At 44.6% G+C, this 12827-nt stretch overlaps 1 protein-coding gene across 4 annotated transcripts in view; it reads left to right on the top strand.

Moving 5' to 3' along the window:
* The window catches only part of IQSEC3 (IQ motif and Sec7 domain ArfGEF 3), an 84314-nt gene that overhangs the window by 52095 nt on the left and 19392 nt on the right, over window positions 1-12827 (top strand). For all 4 annotated transcript variants that reach the window (XM_075343639.1, XM_075343638.1, XM_075343640.1 and 1 more), the window contains exons 3-5: window positions 7366-7597; window positions 8423-9417; window positions 11738-11899. In XM_075343639.1, the coding sequence (XP_075199754.1) occupies window positions 7366-7597; window positions 8423-9417; window positions 11738-11899 (1389 nt within the window). The remainder of the gene's footprint in view (window positions 1-7365; window positions 7598-8422; window positions 9418-11737; window positions 11900-12827) is intronic.

Below are 12827 nucleotides of genomic sequence, written 5' to 3'. Positions count from 1 at the left end.
CAGAATAATACAGGTGCTGAGGATTACACCCAGTATACAGGACAGGAGGAGTGGTACTGTGCAGTGTATATATACAGCATAATACAGGTACTGAGGATTACACCCAGTATACAAGACAGGAGGAGTGGTACTGTGCAGTGTATATATACAGAATAATACAGGTACTGAGGATTACACCCAGTATACAGGACAGGAGGAGTGGTACTGTGCAGTGTATATATACAGAATAATACAGGTACTGAGGATTACACCCAGTATACAGGACAGGAGGAGTGGTACTGTGCAGTGTATATATACAGAATAATACAGATACTGAGGATTACACCCAGTATACAGGACAGGAGAAGTGGTACTGTGCAGTGTATATATACAGAATAATACAGATACTGAGGATTAAACCCAGTATACAGGACAGGAGAAGTGGTACTGTGCAGTGTATATATACAGCATAATACAGATACTGAGGATTACACCCAGTATACAGGACAGGAGAAGTGGTACTGTGCAGTGTATATATACAGAATAATACAGATACTGAGGATTACACCCAGTATACAGGACAGGAGGAGTGGTACTGTGCAGTGTATATATACAGAATAATACAGATACTGAGGATTAAACCCAGTATACAGGACAGGAGGAGTGGTACTGTGCAGTGTATATATACAGAATAATACAGATACTGAGGATTACTCCCAGTATACAGGACAGGAGAAGTGGTACTGTGCAGTGTATGTATACAGGACAGGAGAAGTGGTACTGTGCAGTGTATATATACAGCATAATACAGATACTGAGGATTACACCCAGTATACAGGACAGGAGAAGTGGTACTGTGCAGTGTATATATACAGAATAATACAGATACTGAGGATTACACCCAGTATACAGGACAGGAGAAGTGGTACTGTGCAGTGTATATATACAGAATAATACAGGTACTGAGGATTACACCCAGTACACAGGACAGGAGAAGTGGTACTGTGCAGTGTATATATACAGAATAATACAGATACTGAGGATTACACCCAGTATACAGGACAGGAGGAGTGGTACTGTGCAGTGTATATATACAGAATAATACAGATACTGAGGATTACACCCAGTATACAGGACAGGAGAAGTGGTACTGTGCAGTGTGTATATATACAGAATAATACAGATACTGAGGATTACACCCAGTATACAGGACAGGAGAAGTGGTACTGTGCAGTGTATATATACAGAATAATACAGGTACTGAGGATTACACCCAGTATACAGGACAGGAGAAGTGGTACTGTGCAGTGTATATATACAGAATAATACAGATACTGAGGATTACACCCAGTATACAGGACAGGAGAAGTGGTACTGTGCAGTGTATATATAGAGAATAATACAGGTACTGAGGATTACACCCAGTATACAGGACAGGAGAAGTGGTACTGTGCACTGTATATATACAGCATAATACAGATACTGAGGATTACACCCAGTATACAGGACAGGAGAAGTGGTACTGTGCAATGTATATACACAGAATAATACAGATACTGAGGATTACACCCAGTATACAGGACAGGAGGAGTGGTACTGTGCAGTGTATATATACAGCATAATGCAGATACTGAGGATTACACCCAGTATACAGGACAGGAGAAGTGGTACTGTGCAATGTATATACACAGAATAATACAGATACTGAGGATTACACCCAGTATACAGGACAGGAGGAGTGGTACTGTGCAGTGTATATATACAGCATAATACAGATACTGAGGATTACACCCAGTATACAGGACAGGAGGAGTGGTACTGTGCAGTGTATATATACACAGAATAATACAGATACTGAGGATTACACCCAGTATACAGGACAGGAGAAGTGGTACTGTGCAGTGTATATATACAGAATAATACAGGTACTGAGGATTACACCCAGTACACAGGACAGGAGAAGTGGTACTGTGCAGTGTATATATACAGAATAATACAGATACTGAGGATTACACCCAGTATACAGGACAGGAGAAGTGGTACTGTGCAGTGTATATATACAGAATAATACACATACTGAGGATTACACCCAGTATACAGGACAGGAGGAGTGGTACTGTGCAGTGAATATATACAGAATAATACAGATACTGAGGATTACACCCAGTATACAGGACAGGAGAAGTGGTACTGTGCAGTATATATACAGGATAATACAGACACTGAGGATTACACCCAGTATACAGGACAGGAGGAGTGGTACTGTGCAGTGTATATATACAGAATAATACAGATACTGAGGATTACACCCAGTATACAGGACAGGAGAAGTGGTGCTGTGCAGTGTATATATACAGAATAATACAGACACTGAGGATTACACCCAGTATACAGGACAGGAGGAGTGGAACTGTGCAGTGTATATATACAGGATAATACAGATACTGAGGATTACACCCAGTATACAGGAAAGGAGAAGTGGTACTGTGCAGTGTATATATACAGAATAATACAGGTACTGAGGATTACACCCAGTATACAGGACAGGAGAAGTGGTACTGTGCAGTGTATATATACAGGATAATACAGATACTGAGGATTACACCCAGTATACAGGACAGGAGGAGTGGTACTGTGCAGTGTATATATACAGAATAATACAGATACTGAGGATTACACCCAGTATACAGGACAAGAGAAGTGGTACTGTGCAGTGTATATATACAGAATAATACAGATACTGAGGATTACACCCAGTATACAGGACAGGAGAAGTGGTACTGTGCAGTGTATATATACAGGATAATACAGATACTGAGGATTACACCCAGTATACAGGACAGGAGAAGTGGTACTGTGCAGTGTATATATACAGAATAATACAGATACTGAGGATTACACCCAGTATACAGGACAGGAGAAGTGGTACTGTGCAGTGTATATATACAGAATAATACAGGTACTGAGGATTACACCCAGTATACAGGACAGGAGGAGTGGTACTGTGCAGTGTATATATACAGAATAATACAGATACTGAGGATTACACCCAGTATACAGGACAGGAGAAGTGGTACTGTGCAGTGTATATATACAGAATAATACAGATACTGAGGATTACACCCAGTATACAGGACAGGAGAAGTGGTACTGTGCAGTGTATATATACAGAATAATACAGATACTGAGGATTACACCCAGTATACAGGACAGGAGAAGTGGTACTGTGCAGTGTATATATACAGAATAATACAGATACTGAGGATTACACCCAGTATACAGGACAGGAGAAGTGGTACTGTGCAGTGTATATATACAGAATAATACAGGTACTGAGGATTACACCCAGTATACAGGACAGGAGAAGTGGTACTGTGCAGTGTATATATACAGAATAATATAGGTACTGAGGATTACACCCAGTATACAGGACAGGAGAAGTGGTACTGTGCAGTGTATATATACAGAATAATACAGATACTGAGGATTACCCCCAGTATACAGGACAGGAGAAGTGGTACTGTGCAGTGTATATATACAGAATAATACAGGTACTGAGGATTACACCCAGTATACAGGACAGGAGAAGTGGTACTGTGCAGTGTATATATACAGCATAATACAGATACTGAGGATTACACCCAGTATACAGGACAGGAGAAGTGGTACTGTGCAGTGTATATATACAGAATAATACAGATACTGAGGATTACACCCAGTATACAGGACAGGAGAAGTGGTACTGTGCAGTGTATATATATCAGACACTGGCCTATCTCTGGCTGCAGACATACACCTCCATATATACATTGGGCATGACACAGCGGCGCCGGCTCCTGACGTTGGATGACTCTGGCCTATTTCTCTCTCATTCTCACTTTAGCTTTTCTATCTTCCGCCTCGTTGCTCTGTCAGCAAATCCGTCTCATCCTAATTTGCCCCCGGGCACAAGAAAGGCAAGGACTTCAGATTTACCGTTTAAATGCCCCCCCTGTAACTGCCCGCCCCGCTTAGTATCCCGAGGCCCCGAGATGTAACACTAATGCAGTCTGCCAGCTGCTCGGCCGCGCACAGGGCAACATACAGTCACTTTGTTTTAAAGAACAACTCCATTCACAACTAATATTATATAACCAAGGAGCGAATATGGAGGACATATGACAGAGGGTTATACTTTCTCCTCTACTAAGTATCGCCTCCTGATGATTAACAGTATGTGTGCGAGCGGCCAGAAAGGAAAGAGAGAATGGTTTTAAAATAATACTGCCCCTTATTTACAAGAATATAACTACTATAATACTGCCTCTATGTACAAGAATATAACTACTATAATACTGCCCCTTATGTACAAGAATATATCTACTATAATACTGCCCCTATGTACAAGAATATAACTACTATAATACTGCCCCCTATGTACAAGAATATAACTACTATAATACTGCCCCTATATACAGGAATATAACTACTATAATACTGCCCCCTATGTACAAGACTATAACTACTATAATACTGCCCCTAATGTACAAGAATATAACTACTATAATACTACCCCTATATACAGGAATATAACTACTATAATACTGCCCCCTATGTACAAGACTATAACTACTATAATACTGCTCCTATGTACAAGAATATAACTACTATAATACTGCCCCTATGTACAAGAATATAACTACTATAATACTGCCCCTTATGTACAAGAATATAACTACTATAATACTGCCCCTTATGTACAAGACTATAACTACTATAATACTGCCCCCTATGTACAAGAATATAACTACTATAATACTGCCCCTATGTACAAGAATATAACAACTATAATACTGCTCCTATGTACCAGAATATAACTGCTATAATACTGCTCCTATGTACAATAATATAACTACTATAATACTGCTCCTATGTACCAGAATATAACTACTATAATACTGCCCCCTATGTACAAGAATATAACTACTATAATACTGCCCCTATGTACAAGAATATAACTACTATAATACTGCCCCTTATGTACAAGAATATAACTACTATAATACTGCCCCCTATGTACAAGACTATAACTACTATAATACTGCCCCCTATGTACAAGAATATAACTACTATAAAACTGCCCCTATATACAAGAATATAACTACTATAATACTGCCCCTTATGTACAAGAATATAACTACTATAATTCTGCCCCTATGTACAAGAATATAACTACTATAATACTGCCCCTATGTACAAGAATATAACTACTATAATACTGCTCCCTATGTACAAGAATATAACTACTATAATACTGCCCCTATGTACAAGAATATAACTACTATAATATTGCTCCTATGTACAAGAATATAACTACTATAATACTGCCCCCTATGTACAAGAATATAACTACTATAATACTGCCCCTATGTACCAGAATATAACTACTATAATACTGCCCCTATGTACAAGAATATAACTACTATAATACTGCCCCTATGTACCAGAATATAACTACTATAATACTGCCCCTATGTACAAGAATATAACTACTATAATACTGCCCCTATGTACAAGAATATAACTACTATAATACTGCCCCTATGTACAAGAATATAACTACTATAATACTGCCCCTATGTACAAGAATATAACTACTATATACTGCCCCTATGTACCAGAATATAACTGCTATAATACTGCCCCCTATGTACAAGAATATAACTACTATAATACTGCCCCTATGTACCAGAATATAACTACTATAATACTGCCCCTATGTACCAGAATATAACTGCTATAATACTGCTCCTATGTACCAGAATATAACTGCTATAATACTGCCCCCTATGTACAAGAATATAACTGCTATAATGCTGCCCCTATGTACCAGAATATAACTGCTATAATACTGCCCCTATATGTTAGTATCCGCTGACTGCTGTGCCCCTCTCCGGTGTGTTGTCTCCTCCTCTGTGACATTAGTGTTTGCTGTTTTCCCTCCTTTGCTCCTCTCATCCGGCGGCCGCTGTCCTACATACTGTATGTTCTCCCCTCTCCGCTTGCTCGGTGGTGACTGATACCGCCAGTAATTTCGGCTGAATGGATGTTCAGACCAGGAGGTTAATACTCTCAGCTGGGAGTATTAATGATGACACATTGCCCATCCTCCGCCGGGCATGATGCCACCCCAAGTCTCCTTGTGTGATTTGTTCTGGCTGATTCCCGTCTGACCCATTTGACCTCCATGTGAGGCTGAAGGCTTCGAGCCGCTACCAGATTTCCCATTCAGTTAATGGTCCGAGTCGCCCTCGTTCTCAGCCCCGGTAGAGGCGGCGGCGGTGTGTGTGCGCGCGCGCGTATTATGAGCTTCCAGATGGCATTTATATTAATAGATATAAAATATTCAGGCTCGCCGCCCCGCACCGAGGGCACAGAACATATTTAATCAGCTTATCCAAGTCACTGGCTCTTCTAAAAATATTCAATCACCTTAACACTTCCAGAGCCAAAGGGTTAGAGACGGAGCCATGCGGTGCCCGAGGTGCCCCCGCCTAGGGGCGATGGGAGTGAGACCGGCCGGGTGACAACCAATATGGCAGCCATGCGGTGCCCGAGGTGCCCCCGCCTAGGGGCGATGGGAGTGAGACCGGCCGGGTGACAACCAATATCGCAGCCATGCGGTGCCCGAGGTGCCCCCGCCTAGGGGCGATGGGAGTGAGACCGGCCGGGTGACAACCAATATCGCAGCCATGCGGTGCCCGAGGTGCCCCCACCTAGGGGCGATGGGAGTGAGACCGGCCGGGTGACAACCAATAAGGCAGCCATGCGGTGCCCAAGGTGCCCTCGCCTAGGGGCGATGGGAGTGAGACCAGCCAGGTGACAACAAATATGACAGCCATGTGGTGCCCGAGGTTCCCCCCACCCAAGGGTGATGGGAGTGAGACCGGCCGGGTGACAACCAATATGGCAGCTATGCGGTGCCCAAGGTGCCCCCAGCCCAAGGGCGATGGGAGTGAGACCAGCCAGGTGACAACCAATATGGCAGCCATGTGGTGCCCGAGGTGCCCCCCGCCCAAGGGCGATGGGAGTGAGACCAGCCAGGTGACAACCAATATGGCAGCCATGCGGTGCTCGAGGTCCCCCCCGCTCAGGGGCAATGGGAGTCAGACCTGCCAGGTGACAACCAGTATAGCAGCCTTGCGGTGCCCTAGGTGCTCCCCTCGCTCACGGGCGATGGGAACCAGACCGGCTGGGGTATAACCAATATGGCAGCCATCGCAGCTCTTCATAGTGTTGTCGGCTTTTCCGGACTCTTGCGTGATGGCGGAGTCTGGGAAACCAGTATGACCAGTAGGGTCTTCACCATTACAACGAGATGTTGCTGAGATGATTTTCTTACCGCAGTGACGACTCCGCCAGTAAGAAGCTGCTCTGTACGGCCTGGGACGTGCGGGAAGGTGATGGTCCGGTGAGCAGCAGTGCCGTACAGCCCGGGGAGGAGGAGTCGCTCTCTACGCCCAGTCTGCACCATACAGGCTCGCCGGTCCACGTGCCGCGAGGGAAGACCACCGCGACCTGCTCTCATGGGACCAATAACTCCGACTACGAGCTGTCCCTGGACCTCAAAAACAAACAAGTAAGAGCCCCCAAAAACCTGTGCTGGAGCCGGTGCATACATAGTGGCGCCATCTAGTGAGCCAGATAATACTGCTATACAGTGTTTATATACCATCTCAATGTCTATTAGGGCCACATAGTAATACCAGGATTACGGTAAAGAGTGACACATTCATGGCCGTTTTGAATGTGCGGTGAGGCCCGGGGTAACGCCACAGTGTACAGTTATGTTACGGTATTTATCAGCCAGGGATGGCGGCACTCCTGCTCTCGGAGGGATCTCATTGGAGGCTGCACAGTCTTTACTGTGACCTTCTTTTTGCTTTTTTTTCTGCTAGAATAAGCTCGCAGAGCCCGAGGCTGCGGGACGCACTGCGGCACTTTACTCACGCGGCCTCTCCGGGTTTGAGCTGCGCTACGGTTCTTGCCCTCGGTAATGAGATTTATTTTCATCCTAAACTTCCAGACGATTCACTTCTTGCCGGAGCCGCGACCAAAGCGAAAAGCACAAATCTCACGTTCTATTGACGAGTCCAAATCTGCTCATCCACCGGGAAGAGTCAGACGCCCCCAACCTCAGATCGCGGCACGGCCCTGCTTATCAGGACCTCAGTGAAACGCGTCAGGTCCAGTGCAGAAGCAGAGCCGTATCCTTCATATGATTGACGGCCTCAGTGCCCCCATAACAGGGCGTCATCCACAGATCCCCCATAAGAGCGTCATCCACAGATCCCCCATAACAGGGCGTCATCCTCAGATCCCCATAACAGTAGCATCCTCAGTTTCCTGTAGTGCCTGATATATTCCCTGTGGTTTTTATTACTAACATTTCTCTCTTTTCCAGATTGAGATGCTTGAGCACAAGTACGGGGGGCACTTAGTTTCCCGCAGGGCCGCTTGCACCATCCAGACAGCATTTCGACAGTACCAGCTGAGCAAGAACTTTGAAAAGATCAGAGACTCCTTACTCCAAAGTCGTCTCCCCCGACGCATTTCCCTGCGAAAGGTTCGGGTACATAACCCTGAGAATTTCCCATCAGCTGAAAAAGCGCTACTGGAAAGCTACAATTTAATGGGCATCCCCCTGGTGAGGTCTCCCTCGCTCCCGGCCACCATCAGTGGGGCATTAACTGAGCTTGAAGACTCCTTCACTGAACAGGTCCAATCTCTTGCCAAGTCTATAGACGATGCCCTCAGCACTTGGAGTCTGAAGACCATGTGTGCCTTCCCTGAGGCGGGCTCCTACCAGATCCGAGAGACGTTTATGCAGCAGAACCCAGAACTGGAGCCACCGAAGCTAGAGGAAGGAGACATTGAGGATGGCCAACTGGGGACTCTACCCAAGAGCAGCAGTACGTTAATGATGGCCTTCCGCGACGTCACCGTTCAGATAGACAATAATAATATTTCGGTCTCTTCATCCACTTCCCTTTCCATGTCCAACTGCTTGGCAGGGAATCAGAACCCCAAACTTGAGGAGGAGAGGGCAAGCGGAGAAGTGACTTTAGAGCCTCCTTCCCAGGAAAGTTCTGCTCATGAAACGCATCATGTACAGAACTCCTTGCCAGAGGTGAATGGGGACGGGGTTGGGAAGGAACTTGTTGGACCTGTTCCTACTGAAACAGAACCTGCCGACCTCTCGGAGCAGCTGAGCAGCAGTAGCACCTCCACTTCCGCCAAATCCGTATCTGAGGTGTCTTCTAAGGAGGCTTTGCAAGCCATGATTCTCAGCCTTCCTCGGTACTATTGCGAAAACCCTGCCAGCTGCCGATCACCAACTCTCTCCACCGACACCTTGAGGAAGAGACTATACCGCATCGGACTCAACCTGTTCAATATGTGAGAATGGGTAAAGTGTTATGGGGTCCAATATGTCCTCCCTCGTTCAGTAGTGTCTTAATTTTCTCCAACATCCCTGGTGTTTATATACTTGTCTTCCATAATATTAAAACCACCTGCCTCATTTAGTGTTAGTCATATGAGGTGTAGAGCCCACAAGACCGCTGGAGTCCTGGGGTATCTACATTGCTTCGTGCGGCCTCTATTTGTCAGATTTTTTTCTCCAGCCTATCCCACGGATATATTATAATTGATCAGATTGAGATATGGGGATCAGTAGACAAGTTATCACCTTGTTCCTCAGACCTGGTCACCATTATCCTTCTGAAAGATTTGATGCCATGGAGGGGGCATTTGTCACATCCACAGGACGCCAGCAGATCATTGCCCGTGTCACTGCCTCTGCTGTCTTCTTTCCATAGTGCATCCTGGTTCCATGCTGGTGCACACAGACCGAGCTGTCCACCTCAGTGCTCCATGGTCCAGTTCTGATGATTGTGTGCCCTTCGTATGCATGGTGAACACGTGCAGGAACACCCCACAAGACTTTCTGTACACCAGGAACACCCCACAAGACCTGCCGTATACCAGGAACACCTCACAAGATCTGTCGGATATCTGGTACACCCGAAAAAAAACTTTTGCACACTGGGAACAACCAACGCTGAATACTGGGAACTCCCCATAAGACACTCTGTATACTGGAAACACCCCACAAGACTGTCGTATACCAGGAACACCCCACAAGACCAGCTGGATACCGGGAACTCCTAACAAGACTTGCTAGATACCAGGAACACCCCACAAGACCTGCCATATACCAGGAACACCCCACAAGACCTGCCATATACCAGGAACACCACACAAGACCCTCTCTATATCGGAAACGACAAGACCTGCTATATACCGGGAACACCCCACAAGACCAGCTGGATACCGGGAACTCCTAACAAGACTTGCTAGATACCAGGAACACCCCACAAGACCTGCCATATACCAGGAACACCACACAAGACCCTCTCTATATCGGGAACGACAAGACCTGCTATATACCGGGAACACCCCACAAGACCAGCTGGATACCGGGAACACCCAACAAAACCTGCTATATACCAGAAACACCCCACAAGATCCGCCGTATACCAGAAATACCCCAAAGACATGTATACTGGGAACCCCTTACAAGATCTACTGTACACCTGGAATACCCCACAAGACCTTCTGTTTTCCCGGGAACAACCAACAAGACATGATGTATACCGGGAACACCATACAAGACCTGCTGTATGCCAAAAACACCTCACAAAACCTGGTGTATACTGGTAACACCCCACAAGATCCGCCGTACACCAGAAACACTCCAAAGACATGTATACTGGGAACCTCTTACAAGAGCTACTGTACACCTGGAATACCCCACAAGACATTCTGTTTTCCTGGGAACAACCAACAAGACCTGCTGTATGCCAAAAACACCTCACAAAACCTGGTGTATACTGGTAACACCCCACAAAACACATAGATCTGCCTGGAACACTGCTGTATCCTGGGAACACCCCACAAGACCTACCATATGCTGTTAACCTGCCGTGTATGAGGAACCCCCACAAGACCTGCCATATCCGAGTAACCACCATAAGACCTTCCGTATTCTGGGAACATCCCACAAGACCTGCCGTATAGCGGGAATACTGCACAAGACCTGCCGTATACCAGGAATACTGCACAAGACCTGCCGTATAGCGGGAACACACCCACCTATCATTTTGGAGATTCTCTGCCCTTCTTCTCTACACATCTCAGTTTGTTCCTTGTCACTCGGACTCTTTCTTTTACCATTTTTCCAGCTTCCAGCACATACATTGTTACCGGGTTACCAGTGTTATTACTGTCCTTTAGTGGTTTTAATATTATGGACGATTGGTTTATTTACGCACGGGGTACAATGTGAAACGTACGACTCCCCTTTATATAATATCTAATAAAATGGGAAAACCAATTTAGGGTCACACATTAAGATGTCTTGTAGGTGAAGGTCCCTGTTCTCGGACCTCAGCAGCTTTCATTGTGTCCTAGAGGCCTGTAGGGATCAGTAGGCCTCATTTAGGAAACTGTCTAAAACTGTGATGCCCATAGCAACCAATCACAGCGCTGCTTTCATTTTCTCAGAGCTGTCTAAAGAATGAAAGCTGTACTCTGATTGGTTGATATGGTCAACAAAGACAGTGTTAATTTACTATATGAGGCCGATTGCGACGTGCCCCTTTAAGTAGAGGATTGTCCTCTGTAACTTGCTGTGTTCGTTCTGTCTCCTCCGCAGAAATCCCGATAAAGGCATCCAGTTCTTGATCTCTCGTGGTTTCATCCCAGACACCCCCATCGGGGTTGCACATTTTCTACTACAACGGAAAGGACTGAGCCGGCAAATGATCGGAGAGTTCCTTGGGAACAGCAAGAAGCAATTCAACCGCGATGTCCTCGAGTGAGTGACCGAAACGCGTGGTATGAACGTTGTCGTGAATATCGGTTCTATTGCACCATTATTATTTATGTGGCCCCAATACAGCAAGTAACCCAGCTTTCCCATACTCGCGAATGACAGGTGTGCTCACTTCTGCATGATGATGAGTGGGACCATTGAGGACCACCGCTATATATACAAAGGCCTTTATTAACCCCCCCCCCCCCCCCCCCCCGCCATATACATCACAGTCTCTGCTCCTCACCTGAGATCGGAAACTAGGTCATTCTGCTACTGAACGCACATTACACGCTCCGAGCTCTCGCAGGCGCGCGGCTGCTGCACCCAAATCACTAAAAAAAACAGAACGTCTATACAAAGCGGAGATTTAAAGGCGACATTAATCCAAAAAGCTCCACCATGGTGTGAAACGTCACCCCGATATAGACCGACGTGTACAGGCAGGTCTACGGCAGAAGGGAAAACGTCACTCAACATGGAGAGCAAAAAGATGGCTAAAAACCTCTCTGTGTGCCCAAAATCCCATAATAAAAAAAGCATAAAGTACTACCTTGATCTAAAATACTTACAAACAAAACAATAAAAAAAATATATAATAGTAAAATATTAGAAATGGTAAAATGACAAAGTATCAAAAATTGTACAAAAATAATAATGATCTAAAATAGTATAAAGATAAAAAAGTAAAATAACATCGTGATATTAGAAAATAATTAAAATTTATAAAATGAGAAATTACCAAATATTTGTAAAATAATATAAAATAGTAAAGTAATAAAAAAATCTGAAAAATAATATAATAAAATATTAAAAATGATAAAATTGCAAAAAGTAGTAAATTAAGCAAAAATTGTACAATAATATAAAATAATAAAATAACATAAAATAGGTAAGTGATATAAAATAGTATAAAGATAAAGTAAAATAA

Source organism: Anomaloglossus baeobatrachus, chromosome 4, assembly GCF_048569485.1.
Source record: "Anomaloglossus baeobatrachus isolate aAnoBae1 chromosome 4, aAnoBae1.hap1, whole genome shotgun sequence".
NCBI lineage: Eukaryota > Metazoa > Chordata > Amphibia > Anura > Aromobatidae > Anomaloglossus > Anomaloglossus baeobatrachus.
The sequence above is the reverse complement of the archived record's forward strand: the minus strand, read 5'-3'. Positions and strand labels throughout refer to the sequence as shown.